The sequence below is a fragment of the Telmatherina bonti genome (genome assembly GCF_933228915.1).
Source record: "Telmatherina bonti genome assembly, chromosome: 13".
NCBI lineage: Eukaryota > Metazoa > Chordata > Actinopteri > Atheriniformes > Telmatherinidae > Telmatherina > Telmatherina bonti.
Genome location: NC_136611.1, coordinates 17,423,494 through 17,441,398, shown reverse-complemented (window position 1 = coordinate 17,441,398; position 17,905 = coordinate 17,423,494). Strand labels below are relative to the sequence as shown.

Here is a 17,905-nt window from a genome sequence, read left to right as displayed (position 1 = left end):
CCTTTTGAGCTCTCCATGCAGCCCTCCCTTGACGTTATTTCTGGTTCACGCGAGACTTCGATTCTGGGTCAGCCGACAGGAAGACCCACTCAGCACACACTACGCCAGGGTTTGCATATCACTTTACATGTTATGCATTATTAGTTTTATGACAAAAGAACATATAAATAACCAAGAATAAAATCAGTCAGAGACATTTACAAATAAAATTTAAAATGGTGCAAAAAATACCAAAAGCTTGAACAGACACAAATTCCAAACGTTTTACATGAATGACAAAAATGAAAAATAAAACTACTATAGTAAGAGATAGATGCAGAACCTCTACGAGACACACAGTTATAGACACATAGCCTTTGCAAACTGAGTTTGTATGAGTTGTGGTTGTTTGTGCCAGAAACTGTCTATGGTATTAAACGAGGGAACTTTTAAATGTCTGTACCAGCCAACTGTTCTCGTTTTTTCCATGTATGTGTGCTTGTGTTTCCACTTCTGTACATTGATGCAGTGGTGGAGAATATTCCTGAGAGATTCTAGATTTTAATGTATCTCATATGACACTGACTGTCTTAATAGCAATGTTAGGAGAAAATAAATTAAAACAGAGAGGGGTACATTTTCCTCTATATTCCATTGAATCTTTACAAGATAGGTGATATCATTGGAGAAGGAGGTTGTTGATCAATAAGAGGTCAGGCCATGAAACATTTCTGTGATTAGAAGCTAGTTTGTTTTGTCGGCTGTGTACAGTAGTTTTTAAAGGACAGAATGTACCTCAACCTGCTTGTGGAGAAACAGTAAGCTTCCAGGAACTTGAAACAGATAACTTAGTAATACAAATGTGAGCTTGTCAGTCCAGTTGTGAAAATTTAAATTAATCCTAGAGGGAAATTACAATATTGTAGTATTATAATTTTTAAAGAATCATGAAAACAATAATAGTAATTCATTAGTAGAAGATACTGCTTTGTTACAGAGGTCATGGCTGCTGGCATGGATAATCTCCAGACCAGTCTCTTTAAGTCTCTCAATCTGATGCTGCTGCCCCAACAGATGGCTGTAAAGCTGATTGCACTTTCCACAACATCTTGGTGCAGGCATTGAATGATCTTAGTTTCCTTAATGAGCTGAGTCTGCTTTGTCCATTCTTGCAGATGGCTATGCGTTGCATTTCCAGTCTAGTCTGTTGTCTAGCTTAACTCCAGGGTATCTGTATTCTTCCACCACCTTCACCTCTTTGCCCAGTAGGTAAAAAGTGTTTTGTTTACTCCTGTTCCTCTTGAAGTTAGCAGTCATGTCTTTTGTTTCTTCTGCAAAATAGAGGAGGTAGAAGTTATGTTTTTGCCAACGTTTATCTGTTTATTTGTTTGTCTCTGTTAGAAAATGAACACAAAAACTGATCCAGATTAGCATCTGGATCCATGAACTTTTTGAAGGATTCTTTGTCACTGCAAGAAAGGGCAATTTTCAGTGCATACCGTATATTTTTCAGTGTATACCGTGTGTGTGTATATATATATATATATATATATATATATATATATATATATATATATATATTTAGACCCAGTCTTGACTTGTTCCCGATCACTTTCTACTGTTGCTTCTTTACCTGACTGCAGGAGACAAACAGGTTAGAGGTAGTGACAGTCAGAGGAGGTCTCTGATATGGTGGGAAATGGAGCTGTGTTAAAATCCATTGCTTAGTTGCAGAGTGACCAAGAGGTAAAGCTATGGTAAGAGTGTGTGGTGTTTTGAGCTGGAGGGACTGGGGCAAGGTGGGGGTTAAAATTCTTTAAAGTTGTTCAGAACTTAGCCTTCCTTTCATTGAATATCGTTAAGAAAATCAAATAACCATTTATTGGTGCGTTATGTTTCTTTTTTTTTTTAAAAAAAAAAAGAAAGCTGATTGTTGCTTGCTTGTTAGCTAGCAATTTCAGGATATCCATTAGAGCAGCTGGAAGAAATTGTTTTTGTTTCTGCCTCACTCCTGCCCTGCATCTACTTAGGTTCCTCTTTCACTCCTTTTGGGCTTTAATTGATTATTTCACAGTTTATCTTGATTTTAGAGAGTTGATCTCGCTGGTAAATAACACTGACTCTTCCATTGCCGTGGAAACTCTTCACAACAAGTCTTGAAACAGTCCAAAGTTCTTGGAGAAATCATTTGACAAGCACAGCCTCTGAACCAGCCCTAAAAAGTCTTCGTCAATAATAAACACAATGGTAATTGTCTCAAAAATGGGAGTGGGAAAAATGGGAGGAAACAAAATGGAAAAAATAAAAAACAAAATGATATGAAACTTAAAAAGAAATCAAAATAGATAAAGAAATATAGCTTTTTAACAACAGATACCCACACAACAACAGTCTTGTATGCATATTTCACTGATCATACAGCACATAAATGAAGGTAAGATCATTAGGTCCCTGCTATACTACCAGTAGGGGTTAAGAATACAGAATATTCCTCTTACTCCCCTAAAATATTGGTCCACGATTCAAAATCATTGTTTTTCACCCTATAACATTACCCTGTAAGTGACATCCTTGTTCATTTTTCAACCTCTATAATGGGATTGTTGCATTGTGGAAATAGGAAACATACTTCTGTTACATTCACAATTGAGTTATTTTTGACATCCTAAAGTATTTGTTTAGTATACGTTTAAGTAAATATACGACCATGAATCTTCACCTTAACATAGCATAGTGTCTATACAAGACTGTCAACACACTGCCGCCACGTTGGAGTAAGAATAATGTGAAAAGGAAGGTACGTTTCTGTGGACGTGGCCCACGTGATTCTCTAAGTACTCCTCCTTTTCTTTTTCTGTCCAACCAGAGAGACTAGGAGGCGGGTCTTCACCAATCACAGCCAATAGTGTGTCAGGTTTGTGTTACGTTTCATAGCATTTGTCGCATCCGGGTGAGGACTTTGGGGTGAGAAGGTAATTCAGTCTCAGGCAAAATTAGAGATTAATAAATGTCATTGTTTGCATTCACTTTAAATAAAACGATTACATATACACTAAATATTCATGAGTAAACTTACCATAGAAAAATAGTTAAAATCCTAAGCCATGTCTGCCTCTAACAAGCAAAGGCCAGCTAGTTAGCTTCTAGCTAACTATTTGTCGTTGATATTAATGTCCGGGTTTGCCGGGTTTGCTTTGTCGCCAATGTGATCTTTTACCAGCACCTGTACTGATCTTAGTCTTATGTCTCCTTGTGTTTATTTCGTCAGGTTTTCATTCGCAGCTGGTGGCTCTTAGTCTTGAAGATGTTCGGATCGTTTCGGGTGCTTTTGCAGGTGCTGTGGGCCCAGCTGCTTTGTGGGTGGGTGCTCGGCTCTGAGCTAACTTTTGAGCTGCCAGACAACGCTAAACAGTGTTTCTACGAAGATATCATTATCGGCACTAAATGTACACTGGAGTTTCAGGTAGGCACGCATCATCAGCACCATGATTACTTTATACATCATAATAAAAAAATCTGTTTTTTAGTGATCAGTTTTTAGTACAACCAAATTATGCGTTTGTATAAACTTTTTTAATAAAACAAATAAAGCTCAAATAATTTAAATATTATCATAATGTTTCTATAAATAATAGTCATCCTCCTGTCCTGTGATTTCTCAGGTAGTAACCGGTGGTCACTATGATGTGGACTGCCGTTTGGAGGATCCAGATGGCACTACTCTGTACAAAGAGATGAAGAAGCAGTATGATAGTTTTACCTTCACAGCAGCCAAGAACGGCACCTACAAGTTCTGCTTCAGCAATGAGTTCTCCACCTTCACGCACAAGACGGTTTACTTTGATTTTCAGGTTGGCGATGACCCTCCACTTTTCCCCAATGAGAACAGGGTCACTGCTCTCACTCAGGTGAGTTGTATGTGTGATGCTGATGTTCACTAGTACAGAAAACAATATAATGTTTGCATTGCATGGAACTAAAATAAGCCAAAATCTATTATGTTTTGTGTAATGGAGTAGCTTTATTCATTCTTAATTTAAAAAAAAAAAACATGGTAAGAAAAAAAAACAAGGAAATTATGCACTTCCCCACCTCTGCCATGCTGTTCTTGATATAGTACGTGTACTACAGTATAGTGCACTAAATACATGCATGCCATCGGTAATACCCTTATCATTTCAAGTGCAGGGTTTGATTTCAGTTGCTTAGTGGGAAAAACTAAAGACAAAAAACTAAATATTAAAATGCTAACTTAAACCATTGGCTGTTTTACTAGAAGACTTACAATAAAGAGGTGATGAGATTCATTTAGTTTGGAAGGATAACTCAAAAAATTATTGTTTGGAAATGAAAACAATAGTAAACACAGTTACTTACAGAATTTCTTCAGCAATGAAAGTGTAACATAAAATTAGTGTTATTGGTACACATGTAAGTATTTTCTTAATTTTTTCACCTCATCATATGATCTTATATGACCAGTATTTATTATTTGCTTACTGATTTAAAAGTCTCCGTTTGGAAAAGGAATGTCCCCTATTAATAAATGTAGAATTTCATAGCTGTAAACTAAATTAAAAAAAAAAAAAAGATTTTTCTTTTTGTCTTTATATTCTATTTTTTGCTTGAAACTTGTGTCTAACTTGTCTGGTATAGTGGCCAGATATGACATTTGTCTTTGTTAACCATTTCCAGATGGAATCAGCTTGCGTCTCTATCCATGAGGCCCTGAAGTCAGTCGTTGATTACCAGACACACTTCCGCCTCCGTGAAGCCCAGGGACGTAGTCGGGCTGAAGATCTCAACACTCGTGTTGCATTCTGGTCCATTGGTGAAGCCATTATTCTGCTGGTGGTCAGCATCAGCCAAGTGCTCCTGCTGAGAAGCTTCTTCTCTGACAAAAAGACCACTATGACACGAGTTGGATCATAACAGTCTCTGAGCTCCAGGATATGATGCATTACATTTTGTCTGTATCTTGATTCATGCACATAGAGTGAGTAAGAACAGCAGTGTTGGTTTGTAATTGGGTCATATCAACTGCCAGGTGGTATAATCTGACACTTCATCTTCTTTTATCACTGCTGTTCTTGAAACTTTTATGTAAGTTGGTCTTGAGGAAAAAGTTGGGTTTAAGGTATTTTTGAGAGGTAATGTTAAAATAAAAATAAAAGAAAGCTTGATTGTTTGGCTTGTAGCTATCTGTATTTTAGATACTTCAAGCTGGTCATATAGTTAAAACAAACCTTAAGTAATTTGATTATTTGTACATGTGTTTTTGTTTAAATTTTTGTTTTTCTGCTCCATCTTTAGATCTGATAAGTTTTGACGCATTAACTGCACTCTAAAATAAGCAAAAAAGGTGGAAGATTAGGTAAAATGCTCTTATAAAATGAGGGTGCTGTTGACATATTTATCTGTAGCGAACTGTTTCTGAAACTGCTCTCCCATTTGTTTTTATCAGCTTCGTTATTTACATGACTTATTAGAGGGAATATGTTGTACAAAGAGAAATATCCTTTAATCTGATTTGACACTGTTGTACAAAATCTTGGATTTGGTTTGATGGTTTGAAGTTATAAATGCTGATGATCTCCATTAAGTGACACAATTCCTTTTAAATAAAAGTCAGTTGGTAGATTTCCATTTGCTGTGTTATACATTGGAGTACAGGTATTGTTTGATTTGACTGCACCAAGGTGAATTAAAAGGTATTTAATTCCAAGTTAGGGGGCTCTTTATTAATCTGTGTGATGGGGACAACAGAATGATGTAATATTTTCTGTGTTAAAGTGGCAATGCCAACAGTTCTAAATACACAAACTTCCACAGTCTTGTTCTATTAGTAATTTAGCATTTTCCGTTTTTAAGTGTAACAGTGTATTTATGTGGAATGATTCTGCCATTTTTGTGTTATACAGAACTATTACAAGTTTGTACAATGCTTCAATATCAAGCAATTCCTCTATCTTGTGGTTATGTTTAATTTCTGTACTGATTGGTAAGGGACAGAAAGAAAAATTTAGACCATAAAAATATATTTTTACCCCAGTTATTTTTTATTATGTTTCATTATAATATATGCACATATAATTGAAGGCAAAATAGAAGTGGGGAATGTATCTACAACCAGCAGTCACAGGGGTTGTACAATGTTTGATTTTCAAACATTTCACTGTCAGTTTATCCCTCTTTACAAGATACAAAATACTTTTGAATTATTGATATTGCACAAATTTTACTTTACACATGAATGACTGTATGAGATCAGATTAGAAAACACCTTGCAGTTAACAAAATATGGTCTATATTTCTCACTTATTTTTTCAGCACTGAAAAAGACCAAAAACTTAACTTCAGATTGGAAGTTTGTTGCATCTTTGGGAAATGGAAGGAACTTATTTTAAAGAGTGGATTAGATAATTAAACTAAAGGCTTTATTACAGCTTTTTTTAAAAAACTGACATTGTCTTAGTTTTGCTTCATTTCTTTTTCATCACCCACTGTGTTAGTTTTTTTTGTGGTACAATGTTGTCATAAGGTTGTGCACTGATAGGTCATTTTTATTTGGACAGGTCTGAGGTATTGTTGGAACTTGTTTTCAGGATGGCTGAATAAACTTTGTTTAATGTTATGATAAAGTTTTCATTTTCTTGTTTTCAATATCACACTATTTATCTCTATTTATCTTGTGGGTGGATAAGGGAATTGAGGTATGAAGCTTTTGGATGCACCATGTGGTCGTGCCTCTTGCATCCTGTAGGGAGTGATATATTCAAGGCAGAGTTAATTCTGCCATAATATAGTATTTTCGATTACCTCCAAAGCCAGCACATATAGATGTTGTGAATTACTCTTTCCGGGGAAGTGGTTCTGCTTTCTATTTTTTCCATGATGGTTGCTTTTCGTATGAGGCAAAGTTCCTGGAGGTTAAGATGTTTCACCCATCACCACATCGCTCCTCCATAAGGGGCCACGTCACAGGAATCCCGCTCTGTGATTGGCTGGTGACACGTCAATCATTTGCTCCCGTAGAGAAAAAAGACTGCGTTGGGTTTGTGATTTGACAGAAACCGAGTCGTGATCATCCGATGGAGCCGTGGGTGGTTTAGCCTCCCTTATTTACCTTCTCCTTTACTAAGATTATCTTCGTGACAGCTTGCTGAGTGGCTACATGGACAACTATAACGCGCCGTTTGGGGGAAGGTAACACCTGTCGTTAGCCTGTGTACGTGTGAGAGAAAGAAACGCGGCTTGGATATCGGGGATATCCCCTGCCTGTTTGGGCGAGCGTCGTTTTTTCCAGGCTAAGCTAGCAGCACGGCAGTACGGGTAGGGGTGGATTTCCACATCTCGGCCCTCAGAGAGCGAATATAAATAACGCCTCGGGAGTAACACTATGCTGTGGAACTATGACAAGCGAAGGAAACAGATCTGATGAAGAAGAGTTTTTTTGGGGGGGAGAAGAAATGTCAACGGAAGAGTCAAAGAGGTGAAAAGTAGTTCAGTTTAGAGAAGCTAGTCCGTTAGCTAAACTGATCAAGGAAGTTGACTAGCTAGCTGCTATCTCGGCGTCAAATGTATCATTGGATCAAGGGTCGTTTCAAACGTCTTAGTTATTTATAGAGTTACAGATTTACATTGCTGACTTGCTGTGTTTAAAGTTGAAAGCTGGATGTTTTAAAGTGACACCGCTGTGACGTTTTAGACAATTGACTACCAGCTAATTGTTGAAAGTCGAAGGTTGTTGTAAACAAAGGAGTCCCAGCTCCAGCTGTCTACCCCGCCGTCATACCTCAAGTGAACGTGTTCCCGTTGCTTCACAGCCATCTTCACCCTTTTTCTTTCAAACATGGATTTAAAGACCGCGGTATTTAACGCAGCCAGAGACGGGAAGCTCCGTTTGCTTCAAAAACTCTTAGAAAACAAAGATGGACACGAGGTGACCAAGTTGATGGGCGAGAAGACAAACGGGGCCACACCGCTGCTGATGGCCGCCCGCTACGGACACCTGGACCTGGTGGAGTATCTGCTGGAGTGCTGCAGTGCTCCTGTTGAGGTTGGGGGGTCCGTGAACTTTGATGGGGAGACCATAGAAGGAGCGCCCCCTCTGTGGGCTGCTTCGGCGGCGGGTCACCTGAAAGTGGTCCAGTCCTTACTGGGTCACGGAGCCTCTGTTAACAGTACGACCCTCACAAACTCAACACCACTTAGGGCAGCATGCTTTGACGGCCACCTAGACATTGTGAAATATCTGGTGGAGCACAGTGCTGACTTGGAGGTTGCCAATAGACATGGCCACACGTGTCTCATGATTTCCTGCTACAAGGGGCACAAAGAGATAGCGCAGTACCTGCTGGAGAAAGGTGCAGATGTTAACAGGAAAAGTGTAAAAGGTGAGTCTGTAAGAACCAAATGATGTACACTGCATACGCTTAAGTTTGACGTTGGTTTAGTTGCCTGTTTTTCAGCCACCATCATTTATTTTTATATTAAAATAAATTATGTCTATTCTTTAGCTGATTCAACTGAAAATCTCAGATTTTACAAGATAATTTCTGTAAATTAGGAGAGTGAGCTCATAATGAGGTGCTTGACTTGTAGCAAACAATGTCACATGTCATAGTTGATGCATTTGCATATTTCTATCTGAGATGACTCAACACACTAACGTGAACTTCTGGTTTCACATAGAAAGGACAAACTTTTGTCTGCCTGGGTGTACCTAAAGGACTTTTCTTTTCCTTACATCAGTTATTTGGAAGTACTGAAAAACGGCATCCATCTACATTTAAATAACTATGATTTGATAACAGAATTGCTGAAAAAATACATAGCTTGAGTTTGCATCTCATCTTAAAGATGATTATGTTTTCAAAATACGATTCCATTTTTTCAGCATCCTGAAAAATCTTAATAGATAACCCTTAATAAAATGGCAAGCATGTTTATATGAATTGGGTTGCTGGTTTTAGTTCCCACCGCCCACACTTTGTTTGTAGCTTATCATTAGCTTGCTTAATGAACTGATCAACTGCTTTTTTGTGGTTGATGCCTAATTCATGCATTCAAATTTGGGATTTTTTCTTTCTTCTTGATCAGCAAGAGACCAGAACTTCTGGTCTCTTGCTTATTCTGCTTATTTATGCAATTCACTCAGTGCACCCAGTGCTGGTCAGGTCCCTTCCTTGTTTTAGCATAAGGTACCCTGATGTCTTGTGGGAGGCTTTTAAACACTGTTCAGAATAATCTCTGTATTTGGGAAGGATTTATAGAATCTGGGCTATTTGCATTTGGTTTGTTGAAATGAGTTTTCCATCAGGACAAACAGACCTGAGCACATTTGCTAGCAGACCCTGTATCCAGTGTCATCACAGCAGGTTTTGTAAAAGGCCCAGAAGATGCTAAACATATTATCTTGCTCATAAGGAAAGAATGTTCCTTAACAGATAAAGAATAAAACATTTGATATAATTTAAGGCTATGCAATCCCATAAAACAACTGTTAAATGTTATGAAACTTGATCATGGCTTTAAATATCAAGAGCTAGCTTCTAATCTAATTTAATATAGTTTCAGAAGAACTAAAATGTATTATTAATTATGCTCCAACTTGTGCATGTATGTCTGTGCCTGCTCCGACATAGATTTTCTCGTTCAGAGAGATGATGCAAGCAAATGACACAAAAACCAACTTGATTTGATAAAAGAGTAAGATTCTGTGGATATTGTCCGTAGTATGTGTGTTAAGTCATGTTTAAGGAATATTTTTTCAACTATGACATAAGTTAATCATTGAATTGGTGGTGTACAGCTGCCTGTTTGGCTTTCCAGAAGATTAAACTGTCATAAGTATCCTCACAGATAAATCAACTCATTTTTTTTGTTATTCTTTTGATTGATCATGTAGGGAGTACTGTAGTGATAAATTTATGATGCTATAGCTCAAAAGTAATCCAGAACATTAGTCTTGAAATAATACTTATAAAAAAAATAAACAAATAAAAATAAAGATGTCACAGAATAAAAATAAATGTTTTGCTGCCCCTGCAGGGCCTTTACCCTTTATATAGTCAGGATTGTAGATAAGTATGACTTCTTATCTTAAATATTATGGTGTTGGTAAACTACATGGAAAGACAGTCTGAACCTGTCACATTTTCCATGAATTTAGTCATTGTACAGTTGGCTGGCTTCCTTTTTGAGTACATTTTAAGCGTAGCAGAAATGGTTCCAGGTTTGTCAGGAGTGACTCTAAAATATTAAAGATGTTCTTAATGAAATAATGTTTTACAGATATATTTTAAAATAGATGTATATGATGTGTGGTAACATTTGGCCCTGGATTTTCTGCTGAGCTTCTGTGGCTTGAAACCCTTTTGTGTTGTGATTGGATTTAAATAACACAACCCGCACTTCCTTTTGTAAGGCATTTGTCATCTTCATTTACAGGCAACACAGCGCTTCATGATTGCGCAGAGTCAGGCAGCCTGGAGATCATGCGAATGTTGCTGCAGTACGGCGCAACCATGGAGCAGGATGGCTATGGCATGACGCCTCTACTTTCTGCCAGTGTTACAGGCCACACTAACATTGTAGACTACCTGACAATGCACCAACAGGTCAGGCTTTCTTTCACTTGCAGTTTTGAGCTTGTCAGCATTAATTCTGCAAGGCTATAGTTTTTTGAAACAAGCTAATCTTTAAAAAGAGATATTTCTTTCCTTTGCAGACGAGCCACATGGAACGTATTGATGCCTTGGAGCTCCTAGGAGCGACTTTTGTAGACAAGAAAAGAGATTTGCTTGGGGCTTTAAAATACTGGAAAAGAGCAATGGATCTGAGACACATGGACAGTAACAACATTGTGCACAAGCCAGAACCGAAGCAGCTGATCATGGCATACGACTATGCAAGAGAGGTAAGTTGCTCTTTTCACCCAGCACCAAAATGGATCTGCTTTGGAAATGTATGTGTTTATAGAAGTTTTGGTCATGCAGACATTGCCATATTTTATGAAAAGAACTTCAGGTGTCATCAATGTGACTGCTTTTACTGGAAATTCGTGGTGCAGGAAAGTTGTTAAAGTTGTTAAACAAATATATAAAAAAAGAAAAGGGTTTTTGGACCTTTAGAAATCAGATGGGATTAACCACAGCGCTCGGGCCATACTGAAGACATCACCAATTTATCAATCTTCTCCTCAGGTCACAAATGGAGAAGAACTAGATGGGCTGATATCTGACCCAGATGAGATGCGCATGCAGGCTCTGCTCATCCGCGAGCGAATCCTTGGGCCACAACATCCAGACACTTCCTACTACATCCGCTACCGAGGTGCTGTCTATGCTGACTCTGGAAACTTTGAACGCTGCATCAATCTATGGAAGTACGCTCTGGACATGCAGCAGAACAATCTAGACCCCCTCAGCCCCATGACGGCTTCCAGCCTGCTGTCATTCGCTGAACTATTCTCCTTCATGCTACAAGACAGAGCTAAGGGGCTCTTGGGAACATCTGTCTCATTTGAGGACTTGATGGGGATATTGTCTAAGAGTGTGTTGGAGATCGAGCGAGCAGTTAAACAAAGTGGACCAATGCCTCCTGACCCAGCTCAGCTCAGCAAAGCCCTCTCAATTATCCTGCACCTCATTTGTCTTTTAGAGAAGGTGTCATGTACTGCAGAGCAGGACCACTTCAAGAAGGAAACCATCTATAGGTATGCACCTGTGTAAATTATTTGTAATAATATTTTAAAATATTATTACGTTATTTAAAATATTGAGAAGCTGGAGGAAAAAAAAACTTGAGTGATGTATTGTGACCTAATTTCTGAAATCGGCTTTGTCATCCACGACGCTAGTTCTGCCTTTTTAACATGAATCTGTAGCAGTCGGAGTCATCCATTATAAAGAACAGTATCTCTTGGATTATTCTGTTGGAATAGTGTGTGTGTGTGTGTGTGTGTGTGTGTGTGTGTGTGTGTGTGTGTGTAGACACACACAAAGTGCTTTATTCTTCCTATGCATGCATATATATATATATATATATATATATATATATATATATAAATATAATTTTTTTTTTTTTTTTAATTCTTTGACTCTCTTGCGCCTTAAGATTCCTGAAGCTTCAGCCATGTGGTAAGAACGGCTACAGCCCACTGCACCTGGCTGTTGACCGCAACACTACCTGTGTGGGACGCTATCCTGTTTGCAAGTTCCCTTCCTTGACAGTGGCTTCTATCCTCCTCGAGTGTGGGGCAGATGTTAACAGCCGAGATGAAGATGACAACAGGTTTGTTTTATTTATTTATTTTATTTTATTTTTTTTAAGTCATGCTTGGGTTTACTTTGTATCTTTTAAACATGACTTGTATGCCATGCAGTATAATCACTTAACAGATCTGTTATCTATGTTCCCACCAGCCCCCTCCACATAGCTGCATCCAACGGCCATCCTGACATCATGAACCTGCTGATTTCCTGCGGCACTCACTTTGACAGTACCAACGCCTTCCAACAAACGGCCTGTGACCTCTTGGATGAGAAGGAGCTGGCCAGGAATGTCATCCAGCCCATTAACCACACCACACTGCAGTGCCTAGCTGCCAGGGCTATCATCAAACACAGTCTCGATTACCAGGGAAATATTCCTGAGAAGCTAGAGGCCTTTGTCTTACTCCACAGATAATGACTGAAGGAGTAAAGGGGATGGATTAAAAGAAAGGTGGGAGTGAAACTACATTGAATTGACTGGACATGTTGAGTTTTACAGAACCAGACAGTGTTTAAGAAGCAAGGACTGTTGTGTGGGTTAAGTTTGCAAATTGTCACTATTGGAGAAAATGAAATTTAAAGAATCATGTCATCATTTAATCAGCATGGACTGAAAATTGATGAGTCTCTTTGGAGGAGTTAGTGACCACCTTTGTTGACAGTCACTGCTTTGTCTGGCCATATCTGTGACGTATTAGGAGCAACATGGACAAACACATTTGCATCACTGGATAAACTGACTTGGACGGGTTCACACACTTTTGCTTGAGGGGAAGAAAAACTTTTTTTTTTTTCTTTGTCAAATTCCACAATGCTATTTATTGACTAGGACTTGAGAGATTTTTCTCCATGCTGGCTCCAACCCAGTCTCAACATTGCTTGCATTTTTTTTTTTTTTTTTTTTTTGCATATGCTGGGGCTTCAGGTTTTTTTTTTTTTCCCTTTGGTTGTCCAGTCACTGTTGCCAACACTCATGGACCCTTCCTCAGTCATCTTTAGGTTTGTTTTTGTACCTTTACAACACATGTAGATTTATTCATACAAATCCATATATCTGCCATGTGATCTAAACTATAGATTGCTTTGTTGTTCCCACTTTGGTTGTTAACAAAGCTTTACAAGAAAGGGTTAATGTGTGCGACCACCATAAGTGCTTTATTCTTCCTATGCACAGGCTGGGCTGTTGGAGAGAAAGAGACTGTTGCATTCTGTGCTGGCACTTGTGTGTGCAATATCTCATGAGTTTTTGTGTTTACCTCATTGCTGCCGCTTCCTTTAGTATCCACCTGCTTCACTCAAGGGGGAGGGGGGTTAGAACCATTGTATTAATTGTTATAAGAAGAGTGAATGAATATGAATGACTATGTCGAGTGAGGGGAAATGTTCCTCGTATACAGAGTGCTTTCATGAGCTTACACGAATGATGGACTGGAGTTTAGTGAAGTGGTGCTCATGAAGATTCCACCTTGCACACAACTGCCACTAAAAAAAAATAAAAATAAAAAAATAAAAAAACTCCTACTGCGGCCAAAATGTCTGCAGCCGCTGTAGAGTGCAGACTTGTACACAGAAGTGACCTCTTACCGTTAAAACATGGCTGACCTTTTTAAACACTGTCGCTCTTTAATCGTGATTGAAAAAGAAGTAGTTTGGGTAGCTTGCTAACCTTTTGCCCACTGCATGTGCAGCCACGTATCTACGAGCAATCACTGCAGAAGATCATACGCGACAACTCCTAGACGTCCAGTTGCAGCTAGAAAAGCTGTGATCATTTTGTTCGCCCCGTCGTCCAGTTGTATGAGAAATAAAAGCGAGTGAGTGGGGAGGCGCGTCAAGGTACAGAGTGGTAAAGCTTTGTCGATTATCTTGTTTGCACATTAGCTTTAGATGTGTGGGTTGAAGAAGAAGAAAAAAAAGGGCTTTTCATAATTTTTAAGATTTCATATTGCAGTTCAAAACCAGACATAGAAAATGTACGAGGATACCCAGGGCAACTTGATTTGAATCTGCACTTTACTACAGTGGAGTTTAAGATTTGATATGGCATTAATCAAGTTCATGTCTTAATTAACAGTTTGACAATAAAACCATGTTGCACTTGTCTCATTCTTCAAGTGTGTTTTGTTTTTTTCCATTTTTCTTTTGGTAAATGCTGAGACTGCTGAGGGTGTGATCCTTTTTGGCAGTGAATGCCATTTCACATAGCTTTAATACATCTACCTTTCTCGCTAGATGTACTCCCTCAAAGGAACATATACTAAGTAATTCATGGGATTTAACAGGTTCATGGTTATTCATTACTGGTTATGCTGGGGTTAAAGACATGCCCAGTACAGTTCTGAAAGGGTTTTAGCATGTAAGGCTTTATATACTTTAATAGATTTCAACAGGAGGTTCTTCTGAATAGCCCCCTGATGTTCTAAAGGGATTTAGTTTACCCCAGTTTCACACCACCCAGTAAGGTAAGGTTAAAACTGTGATAAGTGCACTTTACAGAGTTTTGGTTTGGTTTAAAAGAAAAAGATGAAAAGTGATGGTGCCTATAGTTTGTCTATGTTTCTATGACTTTATATATTCACGTGCTTTCAGAGTTTTGTCCAAAATACTTATAAAAACCGTCCAAAGACATGCATGTTAGGTTGATTGGTTACTCAAAATTGCCCCTAGGAGTGAGCGTGAGTGGTTGTTTGTCTCTGAGTGGCCCTGCAATAGACTGGTGAGGTGTCCAGGGTGTACCCTGCCTTTCACCCTAAGACTGCTGGGATAGGCTCCAGCTTCCCCGCGACCCGGAATTGGATTAAGCAGTTAGGAAAATGAATGAATGAATGTTTCCATGTTTGAAACATATATTAAATATCTTTAACAACTTAAAAGGAAACTTGGTGACCTAAATGAAATTATCTTCTTGCACAACCGTGCGGCACTTATTTTTGGTTTTAGACAAAATGTCTAAAAACCATAGCTACTGATTTATTTACCAGTGAAGAGCTAGATTGCCCTTAGTTTAACTTGCAGGCCTTAAACTGATCCTAGATGGTGTTTAAATTGGTAAAAGTGTGACACAGTTGATGCAATACAGCTTCCTCATGTGCCAACAGAAACCGTTTAGGACACGAGTATTAAATACAATTGTGTCTTTATTGTTAACAAATTCCCATCCAATAATGAAATGGGTTTTATTTTCCCTCAGTGGCAGTGAAGATCTCACCACCTGCTTCCTCCACACGTACAGCAGCAGCGAGTCCCAGAATGTCACACCTATGCTTGATGTGCTGTGATGACTCACTGCCAGAACCGCTAACAAAGCAGAGAGTGGGAATTTCTTATGTGTCATGAAGGTATGATTGTGTGTCTGCACGCAGGGCTGCTGAGGTATTCAAGAGGTAGTTTGGTTGCGGTAACTTGCATCTATTTTGTGATGTAATACCAACTTGGATTGTCCAAAGCTCTTTTCCTAAGAGACTTTTTCCAGTAAGTAATTACAACAGCCTTTTGAAAGCCTGCTACCAGTCTTAACAGAAACGTGTCATTTTATTTTGGCTGTTGACCAAGAGCTTAGTTTACCTGACAAAACTAGTTAGAAGGAAAGGAAATAAAAGTGTAAACAAGTTGTTTTGGATACACTTTGAAGTTCATATTTAATGGCCGGGTCACTTAAAGAAGTATACTATTAATACTATTAACACACAGCATGAACACACCCAGCATTAGTTACAAAGAAATAACACAGGTAAAAGAGAACACATTTATTTATCTTCTGTCTAGTGAGAAGGGGGATTCCTGGGGAATACAATAGCTGGAAAATGAATGATTCATGCACATCTCCATATTCCTTTATTTCTGGTAAACCTGCTCCCTCAGTTGAGTAAAGCCGCAGTTGACCTACATCCCATCTCGGAGGAATGTATGCTTGCCTCTTTGATGCTAATTGTGAAGTGTATGGTGTAGGTGTTTCTGGGTTTCTGTGCTTGGAACAAGTAGAGGCTTGTCAGCAATATGTGAACGTCCATGCTGCTCTGCCCCACTTAGTATAAACACTGGCGCCGGAGGTTGCGGTTGTGTCAGCTTTGAGTCCAGCTAGATGTCGACACAATCGAGGAGAGATTAAAATGGCTGCAAAGAGTCAAGGGAATGCAGCCTAAATGAGCAAGATGGGTTTGTTCAAAGACTGTGCGCATAAAAGCCAAATTTCTAGAAAATCACTTGTCAGCTCTGCAGGGAGTGGGTGTACTGAGCCAGAGGGTTGCCCGTGAAGTCCTAGGAAAGAAGCGGATGAGAATCTACCAATGGTGAATTGTCTAGAGACAGATTCCCTACCAGCAGCAAAATGAGAATCTCTTCCTTTTATAATATGTAAAGAGGCCACACATTAAATAAGTATATTTAATGGGTGCATGATAATACTAAGAAAGTACCATTGAAAGTTGACAGGGCAGACATTCAAATGAAACGGAGGGGCAGCAATAGGCTTGAGGTTATCTAGAGTCACTAAAATAATATTATCCCAGAATAGAGGGAGACAACCTATAATTAAGTAGAGTTTTTTGTTTTGTTTTTTTAAAAAAGCTTTGCGTCCACATTCCCTCTTTTCTTAAATTCTTTTTAGTTTGTTCCGCATGTCCTACACTTAAATAGCCATGGTACAAAATATTTCTGGTATAGATACTGAGCATATGTACACAATGCTCTAAAATCTATTTTTCACATGAGATAAATTTAAATATTTAAATAGATTTATGTAAAAAGACTGGAAATTAGTAATATGTTTGAAGGAATTCTAGTTCAATTCATTCTGACCTTAGCTGACATTTTACACAACACCTTGAAATGACCTGCATCTGGAATTGGTCTTTAAAGTGTCTTTTAATACAACGTTGCAACTTCAAAGTATGTTTACAAGAAATCTGATTAATTATCCCAACTGATTATCCCAAAGTTTTCAGCCAGTGTTCAATATAAAAGATTTCATAATGACACAACAAAAATATTTAAAGGATCTTAAATAATGAGTAAATGATTTTGACAAAATACTGTAAGTATGTCAAACCTTACTGTTACTCCTTACTGTACAAAAGGCCACACATTATGGCTTCCTTTTTCAGGCTTTTTGACAGTGTTGTCAGCTCAGCCTACTTCTGTTCTGTCTATATTTAGGGTGAATAATGCCCTGTTGGAAAGCTGCCCTACATAAACTGTGCTCCTTCATCTCTGAATACCTGCAGGTGAACTCGCCTCAGTCATCAGTCACCTTTTTGTTCCCCATGTCTCAGCCTGTCTCCATGTGCCTCTCAGTGCACTTTCAGCTGAAAGAAGTTTGACTGGCATAACGTAAAACTTAATATAGCACAACAAACAAGCTAAAACTATTTTTTTTTAAAAACTTGTGATAAAGTGAGTTTACTAATCTGATTGAAGTTTTCCCTTCTTGTGGGTGGATGTTATGTCATTTTCTTCTGACTTCTTCTCTCTGTCCTTGGTCGCTGTGGCAGCAAGAAGACCTGATGTCTGTGAATTCATAGATCATGACTCACAGTGCCTTTGACTTTTAGATGTTAACATGATAAAAACATTTTATACGTGTATTACTGGACCAGGTGGCTTGTCAGTAGCACACAGACTCCTCGAAGTAACTGCCACAGGACAGTTCA

The 17,905-nt window shown here is 38.5% G+C and overlaps 2 protein-coding genes across 2 annotated transcripts; both read left to right on the top strand.

Annotated features, from left to right (window-relative positions):
- The first annotated feature begins 2,911 nt into the window (after positions 1–2,911).
- tmed7 (transmembrane p24 trafficking protein 7) lies at positions 2,912–6,607 on the top strand. Its single transcript, XM_079251123.1, has 4 exons — positions 2,912–2,951; positions 3,248–3,442; positions 3,642–3,887; positions 4,675–6,607. Exons 2-4 carry the CDS (start codon positions 3,284–3,286, stop codon positions 4,909–4,911), a joined length of 642 nt encoding a protein of 213 aa, XP_079107249.1. The 5' UTR covers positions 2,912–2,951; positions 3,248–3,283; the 3' UTR covers positions 4,912–6,607.
- A 457-nt stretch (positions 6,608–7,064) lies between these two features.
- On the top strand, positions 7,065–14,359 carry fem1c (fem-1 homolog c). Its single transcript, XM_079251261.1, has 6 exons — positions 7,065–8,375; positions 10,432–10,601; positions 10,712–10,900; positions 11,187–11,698; positions 12,100–12,276; positions 12,408–14,359. Exons 1-6 carry the CDS (start codon positions 7,832–7,834, stop codon positions 12,670–12,672), a joined length of 1,857 nt encoding a protein of 618 aa, XP_079107387.1. The 5' UTR covers positions 7,065–7,831; the 3' UTR covers positions 12,673–14,359.
- Positions 14,360–17,905: the final 3,546 nt, after the last annotated feature.